The sequence below is a fragment of the Erpetoichthys calabaricus genome, chromosome 18 (assembly GCF_900747795.2).
Source record: "Erpetoichthys calabaricus chromosome 18, fErpCal1.3, whole genome shotgun sequence".
Classification (NCBI taxonomy): Eukaryota; Metazoa; Chordata; class Cladistia; order Polypteriformes; family Polypteridae; genus Erpetoichthys; species Erpetoichthys calabaricus.
The window spans coordinates 6112574-6128601 of record NC_041411.2 but is presented as its reverse complement, the minus strand read 5'-3'; the positions used below and the strand labels follow the sequence as shown (position 1 = coordinate 6128601).

Below are 16028 nucleotides of genomic sequence, written 5' to 3'. Positions count from 1 at the left end.
TGTCGCCCTCTAGTGCAAATATTGGGTACTGCAATGGTGAAATTCTGACTGCCTGCAAAAAGAAAAATAGAAGGAAGGAATGGTGAAGACATGTGTGCCCACCTTCTACGGACCCTTTAGGGACCTGAATGCCCCCCCCCCCCCCCAACATTTGCTTTATGCTTATTTTTGTTCGTGTTTCCCCCTTCCAGGTTGTTCTGGTTGTACGTTTTTCCCCTTTGTGTTCTCTTCTCCGGATGGCAAACTCCTGTGCCCGCCTGCTGCTGCCCTCCACCCTGTGCCACAACTCTTTGAAGCCATCCTGGAGGTGAGCTCTCTCTCCTTTTTTTTTTTTTTTTTAATATTTCTGGTTGAGCGTTTGAAGGACTCCCAAATTTGAGACACGCATGAGACCACCCTGTGAACGCCTCAAGGGGTCCCGTCTGTTGAGGCAGAGCTGTGTGGGCCGTGATGTGCAGAAAGGGTGTGTGAGACCACCTCAACTTTCATCACATGTTGTCATGTTCACACCCCAGGAACAGGATTACGGGGCTTTTTGCAAATTTATTCCCCAAAATATCAGCGTGACTCGAGTACTGAGACCTTGTGCTTTGGCTTTGCCATTCTGTTGCTTACCATTGAGATGTTTCTCCACCGTTGTTTGGAACCCACCCGGACTGATTAGGATGCAGGTCTACAGGGGGTCCACAGGAGAGCAAAAACCAAAGCAGGAGGTTGAAGGACTCACCGGCTGAGCTTAGGGGGGGCAGCATAGAGTCACGGAGCGGATCTCAGGAAGGGTCTCAACAGCCCCATCGTTCTCAAATGGACGACATTTGGCCAATCTGAGCAACAAGGGGAGGCAAAGGGCCTTGGTGTAAGGGTGGTGACCAAGAACCTGGTGGTCACGCTGATTGAGCTCCACTGAACCTGTGTGGAGATGGGAGAAACTTCTAGAAGGATAGTCAGCACTGGCCCACTCTGCCAGCCCACCACTCATAGGTTGGCCTAAAGACCCCTAAAGGACTTGCAGACTGTGAGAAGCCAACGCTGCTTGAAAGCAAGAGTAGCATCGTGTCCGCTCATCACCTGCACCGGTATGGTGGTGGGACACCGCGTTAAGGGTGGGCGGAGACCCTTCACAAAGACCCCCCAAATACTCCAGCCGCTTCACAACAGGACAGCCCAGCGGATGTTCTTGAGAGGCTCAGCCACAACCCAATCAAACCTCTCCAGAGAGACCACCGGTGGTCTCTGTCCAACCCGACAGAGCTGGAGGGGATCTGCAGAGAAGAAGGGCAGATGACCCCCCCCAAGCCAGGGGTGGGGGTCCATCAAACCCAAGAAGACTCCAGCTTGGAATCCCCTAAGTTCTGAGTAGCTGGAGTCAATGGGCGGTTTCATTTTTATTATTATTATTATTTTTTAATAAGTTTACAAAAATCGCTAAATTTCTGTTTCCACTTATTATGGGATGTTGAGTGTTGGTTGATGAGGAAAAAAAAATGGAAAAGTGAAATTGTAAAGGGTGAACGTGGAGGACAGGCTGCTCCATTGCGTCAAGTCAGGACCCCCTGGCTACGGAGCCCACCGCTGAGCGGACTGACAGCAAACCATAAGACCCTCCAGCTCAGCCTCCCAAGGTGTGGGGTCCGTAGCTCAGCGGCCCTCTTTGCGTATTCTTCCATGCTTTTCTCCTGCTAACCCTCCGCAGCCCGCCGGTGGTCTGGCACTGAGAAGTGAACGCGGCCCACGAGACTCGGTAGTTTTTCATCCTGTCCACTTCTTGAAATAAAGCGGGCCCGGCATCGCTTTGGGCAGGCTGGGAAACTGGACAAGACCCCCCTAAATGGGGAGGAAATAAAGGTTACCAGAGGAGCACCATGAATGAACGAACTGTTTGAGTGAGAAACTATTAAAGAATAAAGAAGTCACTTTAATGAAGTTTATTAGCATATCGTCACCAAACAAGCAGGCCTCGGCCCCCCTGCGCCGCCCACCACATTTCCAGAATGCTCAAGCGGCAGCCGCAGCGTCATCAAGACCCGCCTGTCATTATTTGTATAAATGCAGCTCTGCTACAACTGGAAAAGCCACGTGGTCTGCGTGCCCCCCACCCCACCCCGGACTGTGACGTTTCAAGCACCTTCCTGCCTGCCTGTGCCACACGACGCTGACCGCTGTGTTCTTCCGGCTGCTGGGTGTCAATGAAACGAGAAAGACGACGTGACGACAAACAGCAGCCCGGACTTTCCCCACAAGTGCAGAAACCACAAGTGAACTGGGCAGCCAACTGTGCTGCGGGTGCCAGACGGGCACCTCGTGCTCAATGCCACGCCCACACGGACTTACATCAATGGGCACAGTTGTGCTGCATTTCAGGCATTGGCGCTGTCGGCCAGGAAAATGCAAAGCGCCAACACCAGTATGGAAAACGTTATCTGTAACGGTAAGGGTTTAGAGATGGCACTCACGCTCCCTGCAAGGCACTATATAATGGAGGAGTCTGGCAGATAAGGCATCAGTAATTTATCTGAGATAAGGCCTCGAGTACCAGGAGAAAGAGAACAGTCCTTGTCGTTTGAAGCCCCACTGACCCAGCAGTGCCACATACGTGCGGTCGGGCAAGTGGAGGACCTCATTTGTTCTTAGCGGTTTTTGAATTTTGGTCTCTCCACCTGATCAGTTTTTATAGGTCAATTACCCCACAGGGTTTGGAGCAACGGCCGGGAGAAACTTTAATCTCACGAGGAGCGGAGGTTCTAATAGGACAGGGATGACCCGCAGCAATTTCAGAAACTTCATGTTACTCGTGTCGTCCAGTCCACATACCCAGTCGTACAGTCGTATGTTCACAACGTGCAAAATGTAAAAAAAATCTACCTTAATAAAAGGGCAAGTGCCTGCGTGTCTGTAATAACCTGTGCCAGTCACCAAAGCGGATGTCCACTTGGCGCACTGCTACCTGTTGAAGACATTTTTCTCGCTGTAGGAACATGGCAGTCACTTTTACCCAATCAAATAATATATAGGCATCTGCATGTCTGTGTGGTTGCTATGTCTCTGTTACTCCAATAGATGGTGCATCTCAAACATTTGTAGCAATAAAAAACATTTGTCATTCCAACAGATGGCACAAATGAATCCCGTACCAAATGGCATATAACCAAGACATATGCGTTGCATTTGTCATTCCAACAGATGGCACAAACAAATTACGTACCGAATAGCATATAACAGAGACATATGCAATGTATTTGTCCTTTCAACAGATGGCACATCACAAACATTAACACTGCCTTTATGAATCCCATACCAAATGGCATATAGCTGGCATCTGCCATTCCAACAGATGGTGCATCTCAGAAATTTGTAGTAATAAATGCATTGCATGTGTCATTCCAACAGATGGCACATCACAAACATTAACACTGCCTTTATGAATCCCATACCAAATGGCATATAGCTGGCATCTGCCATTCCAACAGATGGTGCATCTCAGAAATTTGTAGTAATAAATGCATTGCATGTGTCATTCCAACAGATGGCACATCACAAACATTAACACTGCCTTTATGAATCCTATACCAAATGGCATATAGCTGGCATCTGCCATTCCAACAGATGGCGCATCTCAAACATTTGTAGTAATAAATGCATTATATATGTCATTCCAACAGAAGGCATGTCACAAACATTAACACTGCCTTTATGAATCCCATACCAAATGATAAATAACTGGCATCTGCCATTGCAACAGATGGCGCATCTCAAACATTTGTAGTAATAAATGTATTGCATGTGTCATTCTAACAGATGGCACATCACAAACATTAACTCTGCCTTTATGAATCCCATACCGAATGGCATATAACAGAGACACATGCATTTTACTACTACAAATGCTTGTGATGCTGTTGGAATGACTCATACAATGCTTCTCATTACTACATGGATTGCAAAATACATTCCAACAGATGGTGCATTGCAAAGGTTAAACACTGAGGTTGATTACTTAGATTTCAAACTGTCTTGGATGGGTAGTACAGCTGGTTGTTAAATAAATGCTCATGAAAAATCAGAGCAGTGCGATCAGAGGAGATGCAGCCGCAAAGGATCGAGGTTTTAAATTGAAGGCGGGACTCTTGATCTATGAAGAGGCAGGTCTTCAATTTAAATATGCGTTTCCTCTGATTTACCAGAGTTGCTTTTTGAAAAATACGTTAGTAAAACATCCATGCATTTTGGCCCCTCGGAGTCTCCAGTGCATTATTATAACTACGACAGGCTCGACAAACAGATCCCCATTGTACTAATAAATGACCGAACGCGAGGTGCTTGTAAACAACAGTTTACTTCTGGTACCGAAAAATAACTTTTAAAATAGCTGGTAGGGCACTGTTTAAAACAAAAATTGGGTTTTTTGGTACTTTTTCAGTTCTGATATTCCTCGCAACACTTGAAATCAATGAAATACTAGGCACTACTAAGTAAGTGAGAAAGGATAGAGACGAAGCAAGGCCTGGGCCTAAACGGCCTAAACGTTTCAATATATTCATTCAGGTAAACGTGGCTCGTGTACCGCATTATTCAAGTATCTCTGGGTATTGAGAGTCCGCCACTCCACATCTCTTCCTCCACTGACGTGGCCGACATTAATCCCAAAGTTGGTGGGCACGGACGCCTACCGCATCGATGTGGGGATCTGCCCTTTCGGAGATGTGGCGTGTTCACGGTGATGTGAATGTGTGAACCATCTGTGAAAAGAATGACATGAAGGGTCAGGGTGTATTCCCCAAAAAAATCCATTTTGCCCCTCCCACTTTCTTGAGGGTCGACACGCCCTTCCAAATCTCTAAGTCAGCCGAAACGAGGTCTGCCTTTGCGTACGCAAAACAAAACCCACTCGTCTGGAGTCGAGCCAAACAGGAGAAAAGAGCCTCTCGTTGGCCTGGAGGATTTCCAAACTGAAATAAAACGCCACCCGTTCTGTGCTTGACCCCATCAGGAAGTGACAAACCAGTCCCACAGAGGTGGAAAATAAAGAGGAGACTAAAAAAAGAATTAGAAGAAGAAGCAGAAGTCTTTGGCATTGTCATGGTTTCCGTTGCTCTTTGCTCACACGTGGGATGGCGGTCCGTCCACCTGGCTGAGCAGCCACTCGTCTCTTAAGGCGATGATCTCTTTCCCGTACCAGTCGTGGAGCTTGTCAAAGCAAGACGTCCCCGGAGACACGGGGCTCTCTAATGCGGAGACCGTGCCGCCTCCGCCGCTCTTCCTGCGGGGGGGTACGGGAGGTGGCCTGCCTCCGTCGTAGCCCGCGTAGATGCATCCGTTCAGCGCTTCACTGGGTTTGTTCCAAGCCACTCCGTTCTCTTTAGCCGGCACGGTAGGCATAAACTGAACTGTCTCCTCATTCGTCCTGTTGTATGAGGCCTGCGGACTCGCCGTGGGAACGGCGCCGATGCTAACGCCGGGTCTGGACTTGGTGCGGACGGCGGGCTGCCTCCTCTGACATCGGGCCTGCATTTCGTCCAGCTGTTTCTCCAACTCGCGCACGACCAGCCTCATGTAATCGAAGCTGGCTCGGGACAGAGCTTTCACCCAGGACTCCATGGCCGCCTGGCTCTCGGCCGCCATCTTGTAGACGCGGGATTTCATGCAGTCAATCTTGATGGCAAACGCATACTCCTCGGAGGACTCGCACAGCTCCACCGTGCACCCCTCCAGGATGATCACCCCGATGGGCTCCTTGCTGTCTTTGTCCTCGAAGTAGAACAGCATGTTCCCTTTCAGCACAAACCAGCGGCGGTGATAAGCCGGGTTTCGCTCGCCCTTTTTGTACAAATGTCCTGTCTTGTCTGCGGGGGCATCACTGGTGGCATAGTGAGCGATGCTGCGCTCGTTCAGCTTCATCCTCGGTTTTTCTACAGCCTAGAAAAAGAAGGAAGAAAAATTCCATAAGAACTTGGATAGGAACCTGTTTAGACGAAATAACGACATAAACCAACGAATAGAATGACCACCCAGGACAGCCCCCGATTTTCGAGTTACCGCACAGCACATTATTGGTTGTCAGAAAAATTGGGTGGCTCACGATACTCTGGAAATGTGAAACAGTGCTCGAAAGTCATCGCGGACTCGTCTAATTTGTCACCCCTGTGAATTTCAGTTGTGTAATCTGACATCCTCAAAGTTAGGATGCCGTGTTCACATGCTATGGGAGTATCCAGAGCTCCGAATACACATTCCGCATGAGTGCAACTAACAAGAATTTCCGATCGAACTACTGCGAGAACTGTGAGGTTGCTGTTGATGTGTTATTTGGTCTGTAAGAAAAGCAACTGTGTATTTTGGTTAAGCTAAACGTAGTAAATGTGGGCCATTTCCCTCCAAAAATGTAATTTCTGACCGACTAGGTTTTATTTTTTTTGACTTACGCAAAAGGTCAGCGTCACAACATGCAGAAGTCGGGCAGCTTTGATATCACCGAAATTGCGCCAGCTCTTAGCTCCGAGTTCATATCCAAATTTCCACTCTGCATTTCACATCGGTCCGATAGCAAGGGAATGCAGCATGTGATCAGCAACTGCATTTGTCAGGTTGTGTAGTCGTGTAATGTGATATCAGCTGATCACGCACACCAAAGTCCGCAAATGTAGACGACTTGTGTTATCAAACAATGGCGTAATTACTGTTACCCTTATGACAGCACCACAGTGCCATTTCCTAGGAACGCCCCTGTAACAAAACATCCTAGCAACCAACACCTAAAACAGCAATATCCTAAGGAATTTAAATGGCGCTGCGATTGGAAGACAAAATACAAGAGAGAATAAACAATAAAACTGAGCACAAAACAGAGCACAACCTGCGACTTCTTCACATGCTGAAGCAACCTAATTTGAAGCAGCCTCAAGCAGAGTGGTGCCTCCGAGGCTAAAGATTTCCACTGGTATCTCAAATCCCAGTACGGCCAGAACGGATCCTATTCTGTTGAGCCGTTAAGGCCCTTAACCTGAAAATTGCTGTGGGGTGCAGTACAATGGCTAACCCTGCACTCTGAACCCCAAAGGTTAAGGGCTTTGAGTAGTGAGAAAAGCGTTATATAATCGTAAAGAATTATTTTTATTATTATTAAAGGTTGTGTGAAAAGACAATTTCCCCCATAGGATTAACAAACCCAGATAAAGCCCCCCCATAGACCCCAGAAGGAGAGTTGCTCATACTTTTAACAATGCGGTGCATGGACACCAGGTTGTTTAATGCAACGCATCATTTCCCACTCTTGCTTTCGGCATGCGGAAACTCCGTTGTTTTATCAAGTGGGAGGTAGTGCCCCCCTATTGGTTATTTTGGCTCATGGGGAGGTTTCATCACACTATTGACCTGGTGGCAGAGCCGCCCCAAGGTTTATTAAACATTACGTCAGGTGATAATTTGTGTAATTAATCCTGCATTTTAAACGGTACAGTCCACAATCAGTCCACTATCTGAATTGACCCGGGAGGGAGACAAGCAAGGCAGGGATACCAACCCACTGCCTGATAACCACACATAACACTCTCAGAGCCACAAAATCCCATTTAGGGTCACAGGAGAAGCCGTGCTGGACTGGGCACAAGGCAGGAAACAGCCCTGGACAACACACCAGATTATCACAGGACACCCCCCCACCCCCACCCCCAACACACACACAAACACACTCTCTGGAGAAGCCAGCCTACCTAACCTGCAGGTCTTTGGGAATGTGGGACAAACAGGACAACAATCTCCCATGGAATTTGAACCCAGGGCACTAGATCTTGGGGAGGTGGCTGTTCCTGATTTCCATGAGGTGACACAGAAACAATCCCATGGCATCCTCCACCGTCCTGTCCCGTCACAGGGGGTCCGCCACTAACATTGCGAAATCGCATTTTTAAAAACACTCTCGAAGCAGCCCTCCTGTAGCACTACTCATGCACGCAGCTCCTTTTCCACATATCTAAAGAATTTAGGATTTCACTTATTTCAATTCACATCACTGAAGCTCAGCTATCAAAGAGGAAAAAAAAAAAAGAAAAACACTCTCATTGGTTACCATATCTTGGGGGTCTTGGCTCCGAAACAGTCGAGACTCAGTGAGCGCCGACATCCTCACTCCCGCTTTCCAGAAAGGAAGTTGAATATCAAGAGTCCCCGACCTGATCAAAAGTGAATATGGATGTGCCAAGTGTCCAAAACACCGCCTGCCTGTCCTTTTACACCGTCCCACGAGTGCGAGTGTGTGTGTCAAATACACAAGGGTGTTGATTCATGTCACACTACCTCTTTTCTAGGCCTCTGCAGGGTCAGATTTCAGCCTGATTCACCGCACAGATCTGTCAGGCACATACGCGGACAAAAGAATTGGGAAGCACACTGACAAAATGCAAATTATAGAACTGTCACATGCCACCCTGGGAACAACATTTTTTTTTTTGACAAATGTTTCCCATTTCAGAGCAAGTGAGTGTTAGGGAAGAAGTGACGCAGGATAAGATGTCATTCCATGAGAGGGAATCGGTAACTAACAAAATTAATACGCCCGTAAATCAAAACCTGGGGGGGGGGAGGGGTCCAAAAATGACCCCCACGTATCAATCTGAATTACTAATAGACTCTCTCCTCCGCATTAATTGATCTGTAGTGTGTCATGTGGAGTTATGACACACATGTTTCGAGATCCGTCAGGTAAGGAAGACGCAAGTTTCAAGGTACGGTTGTGTCACGCATCTGCCCGTGACGTGAATTGGGGGGGAACGGCTTTTCGCCAGACACAGTTTCTAACCTCTAGACTAGAGCCATACGACGTTTCCCGAAGTCCCATCATCCCGCTACATAGCAAACAACGCAACCAGAAGTCAGCGTTCATTCATCGGACCGGACTACACCACAAAAACAACCAAAACCGGTTCGCTGGAAGTTGATCGTTGTTCCTTCTTCGGTTTACTGTCATCGTTGTTATTAAACGAGAATCACAGTGAGGACTCCGGTACCTAATGGTTCCTGTTCGTTTCAGAGTAGTTGTACCAACTAGTCGTGGCACCAGAGAGAGGAGACGTGTTGCACATCGAGTAGCACACACAAGTTACAAACGGTTTGCTCCTGCCGAATTGCTCTTTTCAGACCACGCGAATCGATTCACGAGCACAAACGGAATCGATTCAGCAGAGCTTGACAGGAGCGAGTAATGTCGTCAGCGTCTTTCGTTCTACGGTTAGATGTTCGTGGCACGCGTGCAAGGGCCGCCCACCCGATTCTCAGTTCTCGTCCACTTCACGTATGATTCTGTCGAGATTGAACTGAGTCATTACCCGCGAATGAGAACCGTCTCTTGTCCTACAAGTACGAAACAGTAACGATACATTCATGGCAGAATGGATCGATTTTTCTGTTGTCCACATTTCGACTTGTTTTAAAAAAGATATATACGAGGGATGTTCAAAACGTTTTCCACACTTTTGTTTAACTCTATTTAATGACATCACTTTTCTACATAGTCACCTTCCTTTGCGATGCAGTTTTCCCAGTCACATGACACTCTCCGACGCGACCAATCGCCGCTCCTCCCGCCTCCACCGTTCCCAACGAAAATATAAAAGTGCGGAGACTTTTTGAACGTCCCTTGTATAACCATAATATTAAAAGAGTATGTTTACGTCCCTGCGTACTGTGTAATCAATGAAACAAAAGCTGAGAAAGTGTTGGGGTCCTGCGGGACCCCCTATTTAATATCTGAACAGTGAAGGAAAAAAAAAATGGAGGTGCACTTTCGCCAAGTTCAAGTGTGACCCCTCAGTCAGCTGGAACACCGACTTCCCATCAGGTTTTCGAGTTATAAGGGTGTGGAGGAAGAGGCGGAGTCACAAGCGTTGTGGGTGTTCCTCGATTTTAAAGGCGGCAACGGTGATTAGTCACTGTGTCATACCCCTAATTTCCACCCCTGGGTTTCCTCAGGCGAGAACAGAGACACACAGCTCTGAGGCCACGCTCCTTTTTTTCCCTCCCAATCGCTTCTAGCCGCAGACCTGCAGAGCTCCACCCCATCAAGGAGGATGTCGCTTCAGATTATACGTGACATAAACCAATCGGCTCTCTAGCAGAGCTACTGGAAGGCGGAGCTGCGGAGGTCTCCCGCTCGTCGACTTGTGTGTTAGGTGGGTCAGTGCCTTGTGCCCCACCCCGGCTTGATGACCGAATCCATTGGTCTTAAACAGCAAGTGCTGACCCACATGTTCTGCAAATCAGAGGGAACGCCGTGGAGATCCTGGTTTTCTCCTCACCGCCGTTCCCTTCTTTACGCTATTCTCCAGTTTTCAGGTTGGTAGCGTCCACCCCAGTCTCCCCCTCATGAGAAACGGAAGTCACAGCCACCGTGACAGAAGAAAAGTCGGCGTCACAAACGTCAAGTTTGTGGGTAGGGTGGTGAACCCTGGCGGTGCCGCAAGCGGAATATTTTTACAAGCAACAAGGAATTTTTGTGGCTACAGGTTTGGGTTAGCATATCACGTTTTTGACCCCACCCCGTATCTTTTTTCCTCTCCTCGTTTTCTTGGTCCTTTTCTGTGTCGTTGGCAGGACCACGTGCCACACTTGGGAGCTAGGAAGCAGCCAGCCTCGGAGTGCCTTTGTAACGTTTTTAGGCCATCCTGCAGATATTCAGTCAGGTTGGTGGCACTTGTCTCAACCGCGTTCCTACACTGTGACAGTGATGGCCTTTCGCTCCTGCAGATTGGCGTCAGCCTCCAGACTTTTACTTTGGTTCTCTGGCTCGCGGACATTAGGACGACGATAGCTGCTCCCACAGTGTTGTTCAACGAGAGACTGGCACTATCAACCTACAGTAAAGGCAAGAGCATACCTGTGGAGGAGAAGAACGCACAAGTCACAGGACCAGAGAACCTCGAAGATCAAGTGATGGGACGGGTGAGTAACCTGAGGCCATGTTTTGGATTTGTGAGTAGTGGGTGGGCGTAGCCTACCAATAGGAGACACTGCAGGCTAAACGGGGAGTGGCCAAGGGCTATGACGGGCGGGTGGACCAATAAAGACTTGCCCAGAGAAGAGCAACCCAGAGTACTTACAGGGGCCGTTAAATGAAGTGCAAACATGTCCTCTGCACAACCTGGCTGGACTCTGAAAGGCTACTCTCCGCTCCACGGCAGGTCATCTTGCGTCACTGATCTTGGTCACCTGGAATGTAGAAAAATGAGTTGTTGTCACCCGAGAGGTAAATATGAGCACATTGATAGCCGACCTCTTACTAAGAGGCTGCCGAAGGAATCGGGAGGTGGACGACAATCGAAATGTGAGCAGGAGGTCCAAACCGGGAGGACAATTAACTCAAAGCATCAAAGTCAAAAACGTCTAAATTCAGGAACAAATCTACTGTTTGTGTGACGCCCCCCGCCCCACCACCCGGGTAAGACCCCAACACACAGGGTATGAGGCTGTGCTATCTCAGGTACACAACCAAGTCATGGAGAAGCTGGAGATCAGTAGGCAAATTGAGGTGCGCCACCGTTATCAGGTCAGCACACCCGGACCTGTCCTCAGAGGGTCCGACATGGTAAGGTGGGGAACACCAACAGTCAGGAGATCACCACGTCATAGCTGTGGTCAAACATAATGGCATGGTGCTCGACTGTTAACAAAACCATTCTCCTCACTGAGCCGACCATCCCACCCGCTGAAGGAAGAGGGCCGAGCGCAAGGAGGCCAGGTGGAGACCCGTCGAGCGAAGATGTAAATGTGTCACCTGCTCAAAGGCATGGGGGCCACAGGAACGAAGTGACAGAGAGCAGGAAGAGAACTGGTGGAAGGGGCAGAAGAGCTGGGGCAGGTCACATCGGACCCAAAGGTGGCTGGCAGGGAGACGTCCATACCACTGCTCCACCACCGGGAGAAGCACCGCCGAGGTAACATCCATCAACAGTGGTACCCTGGACAAAGCTGTGCCAGGTGGAGATGCCAAGCGGGTGGCAACATCTACCTGTAACTGATACAATGGAGAACTTTCTTTAAACACACCTTTGAGATATTTAATTATCTGCAAATAGAGATAATGACCCACAACCCTCAACATCGCGTAGTGTGTGACCCTCTCTCCTTATCCCTAAGTGAGAAAAGCGCTATATAAATGTAAAGAATTATTATTATTATTATTAACCCTTAGTAATCATGATACTAAATCAGGAAATAATGGCAATGCCCGTTTGGCTGTACATTCCATTATCTTAAAGTAACTAATAATAAAAATTAATTCAGTGACCCCCCCAAAATGAGTAAGGATGAATAAAACATGAAAAAAAAAAGTGCCAGTTACAGTCCAACAGGAAGGGCACAGCCTCACCCAGCTGTATGCCAGGCTAACAAGGAATACTGAAACTTCGAGATGGTCAAGCAGTGACAAGGTGGGACACGCGGTGCCCAAAGTCCCCACACAAGCCCACCTCAAGCTCAAATTCCGGAACTGTGCCACCACAGGTCATGAGGTCATAGCCCTGGTAAGTGAAACAAGAAATGCCCCCCAGAAGGTGCCAGTGGGCCTCTTTTGGCAGCCACAATGGAAAGTATTTTGAGAAGAGCGCGTCCCCGATGGTTTGCTACATTCTTCTACGCATTTTTAGAGATGACAATCCGGTTAAACTCTTCTCCGCTGAGCATACGCCCACACGTTCATCTTATTCTGAGTGGCTTGGATTCCATCGTGTCATATGGGCTGATCAAAGAGCAGGGGGAGCTGTGAAGCTGTGGGCACTGGGATACTTCAACGTTGGATCGACGAGCCCACCCAGTGAAGTAGCGTGGAAAGATACGACTTGAAGACACGGGATGTCTATCCACACAGCCCTCTGAAAAGCTGAAGTCCAACAAGCAAAATGGTGGCAGCAGTTAGATTAAGATGGTCCTCTGAGAGTGGCTAAACCAAAGAGTGGGGGCCACAAGGCCAGGCAAAAATCCCCCTCTCGGCTGACCAGAAGGACAAATGAGAAACACAAGAAGACCTTGCCAGGCGCACCCAGCAGCCCCCTACTCCATCCCATCACATGACGGAAACTCGTAACTGACAAGTTGGGTAAGGAGGAGCAGTGGGCGGAGCCGAGGCCCACAGCTGACACATACAACCTCATCCAACAGATGGCAGCATTACTGGGATGAGCAGCAGCCAGTTCAAGGGGCCTCTGCCCAGTCCAACAGACGTCACACCCTCACCTGCTACATGGAAGCGGTTTTTCTAAACAATTATTTTGCACTTTGAATGGCACAATAACTGGCACTGACCTGTGTTTCTGCTATCTGCATATATATTAGATTACATTATACGTCTGGCTCAACGAGAGAGAATTTTAACACTTGGTGCATTGGGGCAGCGCCCAAAAAGTTTGGGATTTTGGAACATTTTGGGTAAGGGGTGCTCAACGTGGGCCATGAAAAGTCAGCTCTTGGCGCACTCAGTGTACCACACGCAGTGGCGGATGCAGGTATGGGTGAGGCGGGCAGCCGTCCAGAGTGGCATCCTGCTGGGCATGGTGATTACTGAGTGGGTCAATCTATTAGGAGTGCTGTTTATGAAAGTTAAGGGGCACACACTGCAGACCACCCTGTAAAAGTCTGCATACACGGGGGCGCAGTGCTGTCACCACTAGGACTACCACCAAGGGGCGCCACCAGGCTAGAGCTCCAAATGGCCTTTGCTGACCCCAGGTGAGTAACTTTTTTCAAAGTGACGATTCTCTTATTCTCTAATTAACAATCGAGCAACAGACCCCCAAATACGTGAACTCTTTTTTGTTTTTGTGCTGCTTCAGTCCCCTCTAAATTAAAATGACGCCTCCGTTTAAAGAGTTCTTTCCAGTCGCTGGCTCCTTAGCTCCAGCACACAATAGCAGCTCCTTTGAACCTGCGGCCATTCACGTGCAGTTGAACGCTGTAACCGCTAGGGGGTCTCTCGCGCCTGCTCTCTTTCCCCACCTGTGCCCGTTCCTCACCGCCGGCCACCAAGTGAGGACGCAAAACAAAGCCGTGTGAGCCCCGAGCCGGCCACTCGTACGTTGTTTGCCAGCTTCACCTCGGATCAGGGTCGTTTTGAATCGAACGCGCAGGGGGTGGGGGCTGCCCGTGAAACGGCGGCGCGCTCGTGGTGTCGCGCTGTCCTCAGGTACGACCGCCACAGCACGGCTCCGGGCGACAATAGGCACGGAGCGGGCCTGCTCGGAGTGTGCGCATGCGCGACACGCACACTGTCGCCTCGTCTCGTCTCGGGGTTAGCAGACGCGGACAAAGGACGGCGACAATCACGCGAAATGCGACAAGATGGGCACTTACGAGCCACTATTAGGCAGGAGATCTTCGGTGAGGGGGCCCGAACAAACCAGACGAGAAGCCAGAAACTACGAGGCGTCTCATCTGGCCGAGTTCCGAGGTGTCTTTCCGTTCCTGGCGGATCCTCCTCTCCTTTCCTGCTCTCCTCTTCTCCGCTCCCGTTTTCTCCCCAAGTGGAAGGCACGTGACGCACCGCGGCTCCAATGGATCGCCCCGTCCGGCATATGCACGCGTGGCGACGGCTGGGGGGCGACAGGGGCGGAGCGGGGGTCGGCGAGCATTAAAAGGGTCGAAACGCGGCGTGTAACTTTAGCAGTTTTGAAGGCGCTGCAGTTCGATTGCCAATTAGAGACGGGCAGCCGGTTGTTTAAGTGACCGGGGATCCGAGAGATGGCGCATTCAAACTCACGCCATTCAGGGGCACAGAAAAAAAAAGTCAGATTCGTTTAGGTTGACGTGAACACACCAAAATAACTGGAGAGGGTGGTCCCGGACCCCTGCTGTGGCACCAAGCGAACCCGAGAAAAAATCTCATGAGGTGTGAATGTGATCCGGCACGGGACCGATTTAACTACTTGAAACGGGCGCATCGTGCGCGACATTGTGCAGGCTGTGGAAGTCACCCCGAGAGGCTGATCTCGGTAATTGGGGGATTGCATTTCTGGCATACCGAGCTGAGGATTAGCATGGAGCATGAAAACAATAAAAACGCACAATTCGTATAAGACAAGCGGCAACATTACAAGCAGCACCTCATTCAGCCTCATTACCCCTGGCGCTCGTGATCAGGCGGCAGTCGCGCGATTAATGCGCCTCTCGGATTGAAATGCAGCACACACGGAGTGGCCGCTAAGCGAAATGGAATACGTTTGCTTTTAGTTACGATATGCAAGCAGTGCACACGAAATAAAGTGCAAACTGACACGAAAACGGCGTGCCGTAATGAAAAATAATCGATCAGTCCGCTGGTATGTTTTTAATTATGGCATGTTAAAACTACAGTATATCAAAATAAAACGTATTGCATTACAGTATAGTTAAAATAATGGACTGCATTTAATTCTGGCACAAATTATTCCATATATATTAACTGACGGAGCAGACTTCACCCCGACTCACCCCACACCTCCAGGAAGTGGATTGAGGGGTTCTGAGAATGGAATTACATGTAGAAAAACAATGGAATATGCCCTAAGTGAATTTTTGAATGGACTCAGGACGTTTACAGCATAAGCACACAAATTGACAATCTTCTCAAATTCTCGAAGTCTGGGACAGTCACGTCACTAAACTTTTACAGGCAGGTTGATGACTTCACCCCCCCAAACCACCACCTTGATGTCGCTTCTGGTGTCCACCTGCCTGCCTGCCTGGACCCGCCTTGTCCTTATCAACGGACACTCTGCCATCTTGAAATAGTCTTCATCGGAGACTCGCTCGAGTTTGTTTATAACTCCTGTTTTGTTTCGATTACACGGGGTTGGCCTGTGGGTGTCTCCGCACTTCACACTTTATTCCAAGCCACAAAATACAAAGAAGCAAGTGAGAAGACATTCACGTGTCTTTAAGGGCAACCCAGCGATGATGTCATCTGTAGTGGCTGGGGTTCAAATCCGTGTTTGAAGTTCCACTTATTCATTTTTAAGTCATTCAATTCTGCTAATATTACTTTTGTTAACTATTGGCTTTAGTCCTGATGC

General features: G+C 48.9%; 1 protein-coding gene across 4 annotated transcripts; it reads right to left on the bottom strand.

Annotated features, from left to right (window-relative positions):
* Positions 1-1894: 1894 nt before the first annotated feature.
* pheta1 (PH domain containing endocytic trafficking adaptor 1) lies at positions 1895-14698 on the bottom strand. 4 transcript variants are annotated; one of them, XM_051921234.1, is made up of 3 exons: positions 14075-14698; positions 11088-11196; positions 1895-5913 (listed from the first exon to the last, which is right to left on the bottom strand). In XM_051921234.1, exons 2-3 carry the CDS (start codon positions 11112-11114, stop codon positions 5098-5100), a joined length of 843 nt encoding a protein of 280 aa, XP_051777194.1. In that variant the 5' UTR covers positions 11115-11196; positions 14075-14698; the 3' UTR covers positions 1895-5097. The 4 variants fall into 4 exon arrangements, with proteins under 4 accessions (XP_051777194.1, XP_028681123.2, XP_028681126.2 ...); XM_028825290.2 differs by having other exon boundaries at positions 14332-14698; XM_028825293.2 differs by lacking the exon at positions 11088-11196 and having other exon boundaries at positions 14332-14698.
* Positions 14699-16028: the final 1330 nt, after the last annotated feature.